Here is a 14,524-nt window from a genome sequence, read left to right as displayed (position 1 = left end):
ACGAGACAGTCCTCCCCTACCATGGGGAGTCTGCTAGGGCTAATTACCCCCATATCAGCCCTGAATTACCAGCACAGTTGGGATCCGATCATATGGGAGTCAGCCATTTCCCATCGCCGGAAACCGCAAGCCCTCTGTCCCTTCCTCTTTTAAAGTCACCCAAGTCGGTGACCATCGCTGTCTCCTGTGGGAGGGAGTTCCACAGATTAACTCCGCTTGAAGGAGGACTTCCTTTCACCTGTGCTAAGTCTCCCAACATTCCCTGAGTTCTACTGCTAGGAGAAAAACTTGCCTCCTGCACTGCTGCCTCTCCCCTAAGTGAAAAAGCCCCAAATTTTGCATCACCCCCTTTTCTCTCCCCCCAGGCAAGTGGACCTGAACACCAAGAACGTCTTTGGGCAGCCGCGGCTAAGGGCCTCCCTGCGTGACCTCCGCTCCCCACGCAAGACCTACAAGTCCACCATTGAAGACGACCTGAAGAAGCTGATCATCATGGACGGCGGCTCCACCGAGCAGGAGAGGGATTTGGTGAGTTTGGGAGGAAGAGGGGGGCTGGCAGCACGCAGAGCCCAGCAGACACGCAACTCACTGCGTGATTTGCTGTATTTTTCGCTTCATAAGACGCTCCTGACTATAAGATGCACCTAGTTTTTAGAGGAGGAAAGGGGGAAAGCCCTGTTTTTTGGGGGATCAACTCACAGTTGTGTAGCTTCTTTTGCAAAGGGGAAAAGCCCCCTTTTTTGAGGATCAGCTCAAAGTTGTGGAGCTTCTTTTGCAAAGGGGAAAAGCCTCCATTTTTTGAGGATCAGCTCACAGTTGTGGAGCTTCTTTTGCAAAGGGGAAAAGCCCCCTTTTTTGAGGATCAGCTCAGAGTTGTTGAGCTTACTTTTCAAAGGGAAAAATATCCTGTTTTTATGGGGTTCAACTCACAGTTCTGCAGCTTCTTTAGGAAAGGAAAGGGAGCCGTTTCTACAATTTCCAGACTGATAATCTAATCAGCCAGTCACACGTCGCTGGGGAAACAAACAGTCTCTGTCTGCAGAACATTCAACAATGGAGACCTGGGCAAGGGGCTGGAAAGGGAGCCAGCGATGGACCACACATTTGCTCCATAAGACGCACAGACATTTCCCTTAACTTTTTAGGAGGAAAATGTGTGTCTTATGGAGCGAAAAATACAGTACAGTGGTACCTTGGGTTGCGAACGGGATCCGTTCCGGAGCCCCGTTCGCATCCTGAATGGAATGTAAGATGCGACGGCGCGTGTGCGTGTCACGTTTTGCCGCTTCGGTGCATGCGCATGACATCATTTTGAGCGTCAGCACATGCGCAAGCTGTGAAACCCAGAAGTAACATGCTCCGTTACTTCCGGGTTGCCGCGGAGTGCAACCCAAAAGCGCTCAACCTGAAGCACATTCAACTCGAGGTATGACTGTACAGTGGTACCTCTGCATGTGAACGGGAGTCCCGTTCGCATCCTGACATGAACGTAACACGACTGCGTGTGCGCAGGTTGCGTTTCACTGCTTCCGCGCATTCGTGTGACAGTATTTTTAGCGTCTGAGCATGCACAAGCGGCGAAACCTGGAAGTAACATGTTCCGTTACTTTCGGGTCGCTGTGGAGCGCAACCCGAAAACACTCAACCTGAACCATATACATCCCACGGTGTGAATGTACTTAGAGCGCCTGCAGAATTGCACGGAGGTGGCAGGGAAATGAATAAATGGAGAGCTGGTGGGGGCAGGAAGCGGGAGGGCCCAGCCTCTATTTCGTGCCACCTTCCCAGAGCCCAGGAAGCAAGGCGGAGCGATTAGGAAGCTCTTGGCGTGAGTCACCCGCGTGATGCAGCAGCAAAACAAGCAAATGCTATTCCAGGCTGCACCCACAGAAGTCTGGTGTCCAGATCAAGGGAAGTCATAGTCCCTCTCTATTTGGCCTTGGTCAGACCACACCTGGAATACTGTGTCCAGTTCTGGGCACCGCAATTTAAGGAGGATGTTGGCAACTGGAAGGTGTGCAGAGGAGGGTGACCAAGATGATCAAGGGACTGGAAACTTAAGCCTCATGAGGAATGGCCACCTGGCACAGATGCTTTAGCTGAGATTCCTGTGTTGCAGGGGGTTGGATTAAATGACCCAAGAGGTCACTTCCAAATCTCTGATTCTACGCTTCTGTGAATGGTTGCAGGAGTTGGGGCTGTTTGGCCCGGGAAAGAGATTACAGAGAGGTGACAGCCCTCTTCAAATACAGTGGACGCTTGCGAACGTGATCTGTGCGGGATGCACGTTCGCAACCCACAGCAGCACGTCTGCGCACGTGCGGGTTGTGATTTGGCGCTTCTGCGTATGCGCAAAGCGCGATTTAGAGCTTCTGCACACGCGAGACCGCCAAAACTTGGAAGTAACCTGTTCCGGTACTTCTGGATTTTGGCGGTCCATGACCCGAAAAAACGCAACGTGAAGCATCTGTAACCCGAGGTATGACTGTACCTGAAGGGCTGTCCCATAGAAGAGGGAACAAGCTTGTTTTCGTGGCTCCAGAGGCTGGGATCTGAACCAAGGGGTTCCAATGACAGCAAAGGGAATTCTTTGCCGAAACTTTGGGAAGGCTTTTCTGAGCCGTTTTGACAGTGGAATGGACTCCCTTGGAATTGTGCAGGACTCTCCTTTCTAAGCCTGTTGTCCACTGTAATTCCTGCGTTATTTCAGGGGGCTGGACTAGATGGCCCCCAGGGTTCCCTTTCCGCTCTATGATTCCAGGTGATGCGCTCTCCATCCTCTTTGCTCATGGGCCTCAGAGTCCCTGGTCTCAGCGGGTCTTTCCTCTCTTGAGTCTCCTCTGACCGTGTCTCTCTTCCTGTCCTCAGTCCCCCCAGAAGACCCTGCAGAGGACGCTGTCGGACGAGAGCCTGTGCAGCGGGAGGCGAGACCCCAGCTACGCCAGCGCCTACGGCTTTGAGCAGCCCCTGCCGGGGGACGTGCTCTTCACCAGCACCTTCAGCACCCTCCCTGTGCGGAAGCAGCACCCCGCCCCCAGCAACGGGGGCCTCTCGGAGAGGAAGGGTGAGTTCTGCTTTGGGGGGAGCATAATAATAATAATAATAACAACAACAACAACAACAACAACAACAACAACAACAACTTTTTATTTCTATCCCGCCCTTCCCGGTTCAGAAAACCAGGCTCAGGGCTGCTAACAACAAATTTAAAACAATTGTAGAAGCAGCAAAAATACAGAATAAAAACATGAATAACAATAAAATTCAGAAATCAATTTGGGGAAACCACAGAGCCTAGGACTTGCCGATCAGAAGGTTGGCGGTTCAAATCCCCACGACGGGGTGAGCTCCCGTTGCTCGGTCCCTGCTCTTGCCAACCTAGCAGTTCGAAAGCACGTCAAAGCGTAAGTAGATGAATAGGTACCACTCCGGCGGTTTCGCCAGAAGCGGCTTAGTCATGCTGGCCACATGACCCGGAAGCTGTACGCCGGCTCCCTCGACCAATAAAGCGAGATGAGCGCCGCAACCCCAGAGTCGGCCACGACTGGATCTAATGGTCAGCGGTCCCTTTACCTTTACTTTTTACATTTAATAAGCATTAGATAGTCACCAGGGCTAGCTGGCTGAATTAGTCCTACTTGGGCCAGCGAGGAGGCCAGGGGAGAATTAGCAACGCTTCCCTCCCAGGGTTTCAGGAGCATTCACTGCCTCCGATTGTGGAGGGCAGAGCGGAGCCATCCTGACTGGGAGCCCTCCAAAGGCCTCTCCTCCTCCGTGAATTTGCCCAACCCTCTTTTTTTAAAGACGTCCAGGTGTCTTCATTTCCTCCTGTGGCAGGGAGTTCCACAGTTCAACTCTGTGCTACGTGAAGGAGGATTTCCTATTATTATTATTATTATTATTATTATTATTATTATTATTATTTTATTAAATTTGTATACTGCTGTATAAAGGAGGGTTTCCTTTTATCCATCCTGAATCTTCCAACGTCCATCTTCCTTTGGATATTGAGCTCTGGGAGAGGGAGAAAAGCTCTTCTCTGTTCGCTTTCTCCAGGCCAATCATTCTTTTAAGCCTCCCCCGTCTATTGTGAGCCAAAGAGGGGAACCCCCCCCCCCGAGGCAAGGTGGTGTACGTGGTTCACCCCTCCTCTAATCCCCATAACAACAACAGGAGAGGCAGCGACTGGCCCCAAAGCACCCCCCCCAATGAGCTTTGTGGCCATGTGGCAGGATTTGAACCCTGGTCTCTCCCAGGGCCTAGTTGACACTGCCCCACAACCACTGGCGCCCCAGAATCTGCTCAGAGGATAGGCTGTGTCTTGGCTCTGGTTCCACCTGGTGGGGGCCCTCCAAACCGGGCGCGCTTGGCATGGAGGGTGGTCTTGTCTGGGGAGACGTTGGCAGCCGCCTGACGAGGCCGTTGCTCTCCCTGCAGGTGCCATTTCGGCCTCTGAGCTCTCCTTGACGGATGTGCGGGAAAAGCCTCTGCGGCGCATTGACCCGGGCCTGATGCCCCTTCCGGACACGGCCGCCGGCCTGGAGTGGTCCAGCTTGGTCAACGCAGCCAAGGCCTACGAAGGTAGGGAAGGCCTCCCTGGGCAGCGTTGCCAGATGCCAGCATGTGGAAGTGGTTGCCTGGGGGTCTCTGGGGGGCTTGACCCTCCTCGCACTGGGCCAGAGGCTCCCCGGGGCCTGTGCTTGGCTGGCTTAGGGTTTCTAGTCCTAAAGGATGCCGGCTCCTGGGTTCTCTTCCGGGAGCGGCATGGGGCCTTGCGAGGCTCCTGGCTGCAGCTGAGCACCTTGTTTCGTGAATTACTTTTATTTCCTGAAATTTATGTGCTGCTTGATTGTTTTATGAGAGCCATTTACAGAAAAGATGAAAGCGTAAGATTGTCACTTGAGAAAAGCTAAGAGCAGTGATTTAAGACTTTCAAAAAGTTTGAATGACAACAGACTAAAAGTCGCACAAAAACTTCCCAAGCAGACTGGGCTAAGCAGGAATATGGTTTTAACTGAAAGCAGTGCAGTGACGTCAAAAGGCAGGGATTTCCGAAGTGTGGGCACCACCACTCTATAAGGTTGATTTCTTACCAGTGAGGTTTGGGGATGAATTACGTGGCCCCTGTCACAGGGCCAGTTGCACCCGTGGAAGCGGTCGAGTGGGCGCACAGCGGGCGAGGAAGATCTCGCAGCTCAACTGGACCCACGTTGTTAAGTGTGAACAGATGCATTATTCCTGCCTTGCAGGGGGTTGGACTAGATGGCCTTTGGGGTCCCTTCCAAATCTTCAATTCTGTGATTCCACCAGCTGAACTAGGAGGCTTGTGGCTCTTTCTGGGCGCCTCTCTCACATCATTTTGAGAGCCTGGGAGGGGAAGAAGGGGTGTCCCCGAGTCCCAGGAAATAATAATAATAATAATAATAATAATAATAATAATAATAATAATAAATTTATTTATACACCGCCCTCCCCAGCCAAGACCGGGCTCAGGGCGGCTAACACCAGGTATAAAAACAATTGATTAAAATACACTTAAAAAAACAAGATTAAAATACAACATTAAAATGCAGCCTCATTTCAGTAGAAACTCAAATCAAAAACTTTTTGGGGATGAAAACATCAAATCTTCACCAAAGCCAACTATCCAGACTGGTCCTACGTGGGCCAGAAAAAAAGCCAGGGAAGTCCCCAAATAGGAGTTCCATCACAGAAGGAGAAAGGAAGAAGGATAGAGGGAAAGGGGATCAAATTGATTCCAAGCCAAAGGCCAGGCGGAACAACTCTGTCTTACAGGCCCTGCAGAAATAAATCAGATCCCACAGGGCCCTGGTCTCATGAGACAGAGCGTTCCACCAGGCCGGAGCCAGTGTTGAAAAGGCCCTGGCTCTGGTTGATGCTAATCTGACTTCCTTAGGGCCCGGGACCTCGAAGGTGTTGCTATTTATGGACCTTAAGGTCCTCCACAGGGCATACCACTCCTGTTTTGCTTAATGGGGAGTTTCCTCCCCGCTCTCCTGGTGCCCTTGCTGCCTTCTTGGTGGTGCAGACCTGAAGCCATTGCATGGAGAAGGTGTCTTGCCTGCAAAGTCAGGCGGAGGACCAAGGTGGAGACTGAGATCTCCAGACCCCTCAGGGCCTGCCAGGGCAGCTCTAGGGATCTCTTAAGTCAGGGGTGCCCAACAGGTTGATCGCAATCTACCAGTCGATCGCGGGGCGTCCCTAGTCGATCGCGTGACCCCAATCCCCCCCCCCAAGAAATCTCAACAACTCTGGTCAGTCCAATGGGTAGATCACCGCCAGTTTATTTATAGAGGGAGTAGATCACAGTCTCTTGGAAGTTGGACACCTTTGTCTTAAGTCATGTGTTGCTGAGTTCAAGGCTGGATTCCCGGAACCGTCACTGCAAAACGCTGCAGCGGGATCAACTTCAAGGTGTTACTATCCGTATAGAGAAACCCCTCAACAAATTGGGACCAGTTTACCTGCAAGGTGGCCTTCACCCATCCATGCCCACTCAACCACTTGGATCAGCAGAACAACCTCTGCTGCAGGTGCCAGGTAATGCCTGCTCCACCTGTGTAAGAGCTCGGTCGTTCCTAGTCTGGCCACACCTGCACTTTGGAACTCCCTGCCTCTTGATACCATGCAGTCTCCCTTCCTTTTGGGTGCCCATTTAAAACACATCCTTGTTTAGACAAGCCTCACCCAGATGCTTAGAAACCTGGCCTGAGTTTTGACCTGTTTTTAGTCTATTTCATCTTTCTGTTTATATTAAACAGAAACATAAAATTTTATGCTTTTATCTTTTCTTTTCTTTTCTTTGAGGGTTTTTGTTTTGCGGTCAAGCCGTGTGTAAATTTCCTGAAATGAAAAAAATCCCGAATGAATAAATGTGGTTGGATCTGTGAAAGAGGCACTGGATTTGGATTTGGGGGTAGGGGAGTGAGTTTCCTCCTTGAAAAAATGAAAGCAAAATCCCAGGCACTCCGTTTGCCGTCTGCTGTGGGCTTAGCCTCCCCAGACACTCCCCCCTCCTTCTTCCTGGTCGCCAGCATCCTGGATTAGCCCCCACCCCTGGATTAGCCCCCCCACCCCTGCTGGCCTCTCAGCTGAGCCTCTTGTCAGCAAAGCCCCAGCCCCCTTCTGCCCCAGCGCTTCCATTTCAGATTTAATTTGCACCCTGCCTCTCCATAATGCACAAGCCGGAAAACGCAATAAAACGTCGAGGTTTGCATGCCTTGTAGCATCCGATCTGGTGCACATAAAGTCACAATTCATTTTTTAAATGATTTTCGAATGAACAACATCAAACGGAGCAAGATTCCACAACCCTTTCGAAAACCCAGACATCAGAAATTTGATAATCGGTAGAGGAGCAACAGCCGTGTCACAATAAGTTAAAATGCCACCGTGGGTTGCGAGTGACCCGGGTGAGCCCCTGAGCAGGTTGGGGGCCCCCTGAGCCCCCTCCCCACTCCCTCTCTGCCCCCCCCCCGCACGGCCGCTTTCATTTCCAGGCAGGCGAGCTAATGAGGACCTGGCTGCGGTTTCTGCCCCTGGGGGAGCCGCCTGCCTCCGTGACCTGCTTTCCTTTGGGCTGGAGGAGGAGCAGCGGCTCGGCTCTCGTTGCTGAGCCGAAAGTAGGGCAGGGGGGTGGAGAGCGGTTGCGTGTCCAGGCAAGGCCCGGCTCCGGCAGGGATCTCCCTTCGCAGCAAGGAGGAGCAGCCGCCTCCCTGCCAGGGGGGGCGGGGAGGAGGTTCGGCAATCTGCTCAGGCCTGCCATCTGCGTCACGACGCCGGCGCCACCCTCCCTGCCTGCCTCCCGACTCCCGAGCAGAGCAGTCACTCGGCCGAGCACAGAGGAAGGAGACGGGCTATCGGATCCCGTTGTCGGTCGCACACTGCTCAGCTCACCTGTGCCTCCAGCTTTGCTCTGGTGCCCGGGAGCCCAGCGGGGAAAGGTAGGAGCAGGCAAACGCCCTCCAGGAAGCACCCGGGTCTCCCTCGGGTGCCCTGCGGCCACGGAGGGGGAGAGAGGGGCCCTTTCTCTTGTTGCCCGTTGCAGCAGCCCCTTGCCCTTCTGCCCTGTGGCTCGGAAGATGGAGAGGCAGGTTACCCACCAATCCAGGGGCTGGCAGGAGACGGGAGCTGAAAGCGTTTTGGGCCAAAAGCCCAGGACTCTGCGGGCACAGAGCTGGTGGCATCTGCCCCTGTTCCCCGGCAGGGCAGAGTCCCTGGCTTGGCAACGCACAGCACCCATGGATGTGGGTCATACAAAGGCCGTGGGGAGAGGGGTTTTAAAGCTGTCCAAGTGCCACCAAAGAGTGCTATGTTCTTCCCAGCATCTTCTGGTGCTTTGGGGGAGCAGGGACCCCCCTGCCTCCCCCAGCATTCCCCCCTCTTTCCTCCTGGAACCAGAGTTCGAAGGGACCCCAAGAGCCATCTAGTCCAGCCCAGGAATCTCAGCTGAGGCTTCCCTGGCCGACGGCCGCCAAACCACGCACCCCGGCAACTCCCTGCCTCTTGACATTTCAGGCGCTCTATATTTAGGCTCCTGTGCCTTGGAAGTTCAGCGTCCCTGCCTTAATTAGCACTTGGCTGTTTTAATTGAGGGAAAGGCAGAAGGGAGGGGTTGATCATAGCGCTGGGGGGAGTGGAAGAGCTCAGCAGTTGCTGGGGGGGCGTGTTGAATGGGGAGGTGAGAGGCTTTGCTGGAGAAGTGGCTAACTGGGTGAGAGGGGAGGGCAAGCGCCGGGGGGGAGAGCCCCCCCCCACAAGCCTCTTTGATGCTCAATGGCGGTGGCAGCAGGTTTCAAGCAGACAGCGCTGAGATCACCAGGGCACCGGAGCCTCGGCCTTTGCCCTGAGCTCGGAGGGAGCAAACGCCCTGACTCCTCCAGGCCCAGCGCTGTTGCAGAACCCGAATCCCAAGTCGCCCGTGAAAGCGGCAGCAGCAAATCCCAGTGGCTGCCTGCCAGGGAAGGGCTGGGCCCAGTGTGTTGCCCGGCCGGTTTGAGCCCCACAGCGCTGGGCCAGCTGCACCTGCAGCCCCAGCGCTGCAGCCTCGGAAAATGGGCTAAGACTCCATTCTCTGCTTCTGCAGGCTCTGGCAGTGGAACCAGGTGGGTTATCACCTGGTCCTAAGAACCTGTGAATAATAATAATCATAATCATAATCATTTATTTATATCCCGCCCTCCCCAGCCGAAGCCGGGCTCAGAGCAGCTAACAACAATAAAAATAACACAGTTTACATAAAATCACCATAGATTAATTGAAATACATTCTACAATCAATTCACTCTAAAATCAATTCAGAATCAAATTGATGGCAACCATTGGGCTAGAGTGCTATGAGGATTACGGAAGGAAGGCGTTAGACTGTGCCTTGGCCAAAGTCCTGGTGGAACAGCTCCGTCTTGCAGGTCCTGCGGAAAGATGTCAAGTCCCGCAGGGCCCTGGTCTCTTGGGACAGAGCGTTCCACCAGATTGGGGCCACAACCGAAAAAGCCCTGGCTCTGGTTGAGGCCAGCCTAACCTCTCTGTGGCCTGGGACCTCCAAGATGTTTTTGTTTGAAGACCGTAAGGTCCTCCGCAGGGCATACCAGGAGAGGCGGTCCCGTAGGTACAAGGGTCCTAGGCCGTATAGCGCATTATTATTATTATTATTATTATTATTATTATTATTATTAATTATACCACACCCATCTGGGCACTCTGGGCAGCTTCCAACACACATAAAAACATAAGAAAGTTTCAAATGCTATTCTAGATAGACTGCCTCTGGACGTGGAGGTTCCATCGGTCCATAAGATTAGCCCGGCTGGATCAGGCCAGTGGTCCGTTTCATCCTCCATCCCGTTCTCCCAGTGCCTGTGGGGAACTTGCAAGCAGGATTTGCACGCAAGAGCCCACTCCCCACCTGCCATTTCCCGGAGGCCAGAGCAGGGCCCCTGGGGCTCCTCCCTGTCGACAGCATTCTGCCCCATGAGTTTGCCCATTCCGCTGCCTCTTGTGGGAGGGAGTTCCGCTGTTTGCGGCGCACAAAGAAGGGCACACACCCTCTGCCCCCCTCAGGCAGGCAGGGGCCGGGGGGACGACTCCCTGCCTCACAGCCCTGGCAGCCCCATTTCCTGCAGAATAAAAATAAATTAATAAATAAATATTTTTTAATTATTATTTATTTATACTCCACCCATCTGGCTGGGTTTCCCCAGCCACTCTGGGCGGCTTCCAGCGGAATATTAAAATACAATAACCTATTAAACATTAAAAGCTTCCCTAAACAGGGCTGCCTTCAGATGTCTTCTAAAAATCTCGTAGTTGTTCTTCTCTTTGACATCTGGTGGGTAGGCGTTCCACAGGGCGGGTGCCACTACCGAGAAGGCCCTCTGCCTGGTTCCCTGTAAACTCACTTCTCGCAGGGAGGGAACCACCAGAAGGCCCTCGGCGCTGGACCTCAGTGTCCGGGCTGAACGATGGGGATGGAGATGCTCCTTCAGATATACTGGACCGAGGCCGTTTAGGGCTTTCAAGGTCAGCACCAACACTTTGAATTGTGCTTGGAAACGTGAAGAAAAAAGGGGTGATGGGTTCTGCCAGAAAGGGATGGTGGGGGGCTGTTATTTTGCCTGGTGTGGATGGCCGCGCTGCAAAACCCTCCTCTTCCTGCTCCCCTTTCAGTGCAAAGAGCCGTCTCCCTCTTCTCCCTCCATGACGCCACGCTGAGCCCGGACGTCCCCTCCGCCCACAGCCCTGTCCTGGGGCACCTGAGCCTGGAGAGGCAGCTGACGCCCCGCACGACACCCACCATGAGGTGAGAGAGACCCCCCTCTCCCAGCGGAAGCCCCTTCCTCCAACCCTTCACTTTTATGTTTGGGGAAGGCGGACCCCCAACTCCGACTGCCCAGCCGGGAGCGTGTTTCTAGCACTGAACGTGGGCCCTTTGGAGGTCTGGGGGGGCAAGGGGGGCACACTGGGCTTCCTCTCCTTCTTCTCCCTGGGGGAGCAAGGTCTCTGGTGGGGGGGCAAAAAATGTGTGGGGGGGAGCTGCAGGTACACATTCTCTGGATGCCCTGGGTGGAGGGGAATCGACCCAAAATAATGGGCTGCCCTTTTTGCACAGCTCTGGGGGGGGGGTTGGGGGGCGCTTCCATCTCAACCTGCTTCTGGGCATTTTGGGGTCAGGGCACCGGCTGGGGGTCTTGGCAGGGGGGCTCTGTTCTCATACGGGGAGGGGGGGCTGAGATGCAAGCGCTAATCTGCCTTCACTCGCTTGCCATCTTCCATCTTTTCCGAGGAGGGATCTAGGCCCTCGTTTTCTCCAATTACCGTATTTTTTGCTCTCTAAGACTCACTTTTTCCCTCCTAAAAAGTAAGGGGAAATGTGTGTTCGTCTTATGGAGCGAATGCAGGCTGCGCAGCTGTCCCAGAAGCCAGAACAGCAAGAGGGATTGCTGCTTTCGCTGCGCAGTGATCCCTCTTGCTGTTCTGGCTTCTGAGATTCAGAATAATTTTTTTCTTGTTTTCCTCCTCCAAAAACCAGGTGTGTCTTGTGGTCTGGTGTGTCTTATAGAGTGAAAAATACGGTATCTCATACATTCATTTGCTCCGTTTATATCCTGCCTTCTCCTCCAAGGAGCTCAAGGTGACCTCCAACATGGCTCCCCCCCCCCCCCGCTTCTCATTTAACCCCCCCTTCTCATTTAACCCCCCCCCCCAAACAACAACAACCAACTCTGCAAGGTAGGCTAGGCTGATAAAAGGTTTAGACTGGGCCCAAGGAACCACACCATGAGTTTGGCGATGGCCGAGTAGGCGAGATTTGGAGCCTGGTTTCTCCCAGGCCCCTGGTACGATGCTCTAACCACTGCGCCATGCTGCCTCTTGACGCTCTGCTCTCCCCTCCCTCCGCAGTGAGGAGCCCTCTGTGGACCTGACGGGCAAAGTCTACCAGCTGGAGGCCATGTTGAAGCAGCTCCACAGCGACCTGCAGAAAGTAAGATTGTCGTCATCCCCCCCCCCCAGGGGGGATGGCTCAAAGTGAGGGGAGGGCGCTCTTTTCCCACCAGGCCCTGGGACCACCTAGGGCGAAGCCACCCCTCCTGAAATGCCCTCCTCATTTAATAATAATAAAATTTTATTTATATCCTGCCCTCCCCAGCTGAAGCCGGGCTCAGAGCAGCTAACAGCAATAAAAGCAACACAGCGTTCTAAAATCAATTCATTCTAAAATCAATTCAGAATCAAATTAACGGCAACCATTGGGCTAGAGTTCTGTGAGGATTACCAAAGGAGGGGGTCAGACTGTGCCTTGGCTAAAGGCCTGGTAGAACAGCTCTGTCTTGCAGGCCCTGCGGAAAGATGTCAAGTCCTGCAGGGCCCTGGTCTCTTGTGACAGAGCGTTCCACCAGATCGGGGCCACAGCCAAAAAAGCCCTGGCTCTAGTTGAGGCCAGCCTAACCTCTCTCTGGCCTGGGACCTCCAAGATGCTTTTGTTTGAAGACCGTAAGGTCCTCCATGGGACATACCAGGAGAGGCAGTCCCGTAGGTACAAGGGTCCTAGGCCGTATAGGGCTTTAAAGGTTAAAACCAGCACCTTGAACCTGATCCTGTACTCCACCGGGAGCCAGTGCAGCTGGTATAGCACCGGGTGAATGTGATCCCGCGGCAAGGACCCCGTAAGGAGTCTCGCCGTGGCATTCTGCACCCGCTGGAGTTTCTGGGTCAGTCTCAAGGGCAGCCCCACGTAGAGTGATGTTAAAGGGATGTTTGGTTGGGATACTTACTTTGGAGTGGGGAGGGACGACAGAAGAACCCCCAGAAGGTTGACAGACAAGGGGCAAGAAGGGAGCCTGGACTCCTGGGTTCTCTTCTCATCCGGTGGTGCGGCTTGCCTCTGAGCCGCCGTACCTGCCTTCTGCTTCACTGAATAGAGTTGGGATGCACCCAGGGGTCATCTAGTCTGACCCCCTGGAATGCAGGCATCGCAGCCAAAGCGTCCACGACAGACGGCCGTCCAACCTCCAGCAATGGAGAGGCCTCCACTGTCCGAGGGAGCCTCTTGTGGCTTCTGATCTCTGTGCAGAAGATCCAGGACGCAACGAAATACTAATTCACACCGTGTTTAGTTACACTGTGGAACTCCCTGCTGCAGGAGTGGCTTTAAAAGAGGAGGGCAGAGTTGCTCTTGTGCTCCGATTCTGCTTAATAATAATAATAATAATTTATTATTTATACCCCGCCCATCTGGCTGAGTTTCCCCAGCCACTCTGGGCGGCTCCCAATCGAGTGTTAAAAACAATACAGCATTAAATATTAAAAACTTCCCTAAACAGGGCTGCCTTCAGATGTCTTCTAAAAGTCTGGTAGTTGTTCTTCTCTTTGACATCTGGTGGGAGGGCGTTCCACAGGGCAGGTGCCACCACTGAGAAGGCCCTCTGCCTGGTTCCCTGTAACTTGGCTTCTCACAATGAGGGAACCGCCAGAAGGCCCTTGGAGCTGGACCTCAGTGTCCGGGCTGAACGATGGGGGTGGAGACGCTCCTTCAGGTACGCTTGCGGGTTTCCCATCATGCTTATCTCTTTGGCCACTGTGAGAACAGGATGCCGGACTCGATGGGCCCCCTTTGGCCCGATCCGGCAGCCAGGCTCTTCTTCGGCTATTATGGGGCCTCCAGCTGCAGAGGGAGTCTATCTGCATTCCTAAGTTCTCGGGGGTATTTGGCCCCTGTTGAGAAGAGGATACTGGATGAGTATCCGCTGCACACACACCCTTCCAACTGCCCCGATTCCCACCTCCCTCTCTCTTTTCCCAGGAGAAGCAGGACAAGGTGGTCCTGCAGGCGGAGGTGGCCAACTTGCGCCACAACAACCAGCGCCTGCAGGAGGAGTCCCAGACGGCCAACGAGCAGCTGCGGAAGTTTGCCGAGATCTTCTCCAGCGCTGTGGAGAAGAAGGAGCTGTGAGCTTGCCGGAGAGCAGGGCTGCTTGGAAGCGAGAGATGAGGGGCTTGCTGGTGGTGGCTCCTCTGGCGCGGGACCCCAACAACGCCCAGGCCAGCCTCCCTCCTTCTTCCTTGGGGAGCAGGGCCCCCTCTCCTCCTGCCCTCCTGCGTGCCCACTTCCCAGCCTGGCGCCAGGCGTGGGGCCCGGGGCCCAGGGCACCTCTTGCCACAGGTGTACTCTCAGGTGCTTCCTTGGGCGTTTGCCAAGAGAACTGTGATATGGGCACCTGGGCTCACCCACCCTGAGCAGGGTAGGGGGCCGCCGCTGCCCTCGCCGCCTCAGCCCATCCTGGCTCGCCACCAGGGGGCACCTTGGCGCTCGACAGACTCGGGGTGTTGGGGGGGGGCCTTCGAGCGAGACCACCGAGAATCTCAAAAGAGCACTTTCTCACGACTAAATTATTTTCTAGAGAACGCAAGGATGGGAGTGGCTCAGGAAGTTAAAAAAAAAGAAGTTTAAATGTATATGTTCTTTATAAAACACTATATTTGTATAAATGGTACTGTTTGTAACTTCA

General features: G+C 53.9%; 1 protein-coding gene across 3 annotated transcripts in view; it reads left to right on the top strand.

Annotated features, from left to right (window-relative positions):
- SIPA1L3 (signal induced proliferation associated 1 like 3) overlaps positions 1-14,524 on the top strand; it is a 51,097-nt gene extending 36,573 nt beyond the window's left edge. For all 3 annotated transcript variants that reach the window (XM_053401730.1, XM_053401729.1, XM_053401728.1), the window contains 6 exons: positions 366-528; positions 2,869-3,064; positions 4,438-4,581; positions 10,686-10,818; positions 11,919-12,000; positions 13,819-14,524. In XM_053401730.1, coding sequence (XP_053257705.1) covers positions 366-528; positions 2,869-3,064; positions 4,438-4,581; positions 10,686-10,818; positions 11,919-12,000; positions 13,819-13,968 — 868 coding nt within the window. In that variant the 3' untranslated portion in view covers positions 13,969-14,524. The remainder of the gene's footprint in view (positions 1-365; positions 529-2,868; positions 3,065-4,437; positions 4,582-10,685; positions 10,819-11,918; positions 12,001-13,818) is intronic.

Source organism: Podarcis raffonei, chromosome 8 (assembly GCF_027172205.1).
Source record: "Podarcis raffonei isolate rPodRaf1 chromosome 8, rPodRaf1.pri, whole genome shotgun sequence".
NCBI classification, from domain to species: domain Eukaryota; kingdom Metazoa; phylum Chordata; class Lepidosauria; order Squamata; family Lacertidae; genus Podarcis; species Podarcis raffonei.
Note: the sequence above shows the minus strand (reverse complement) of the source record. Positions and strands in the feature narration are given on the sequence as shown.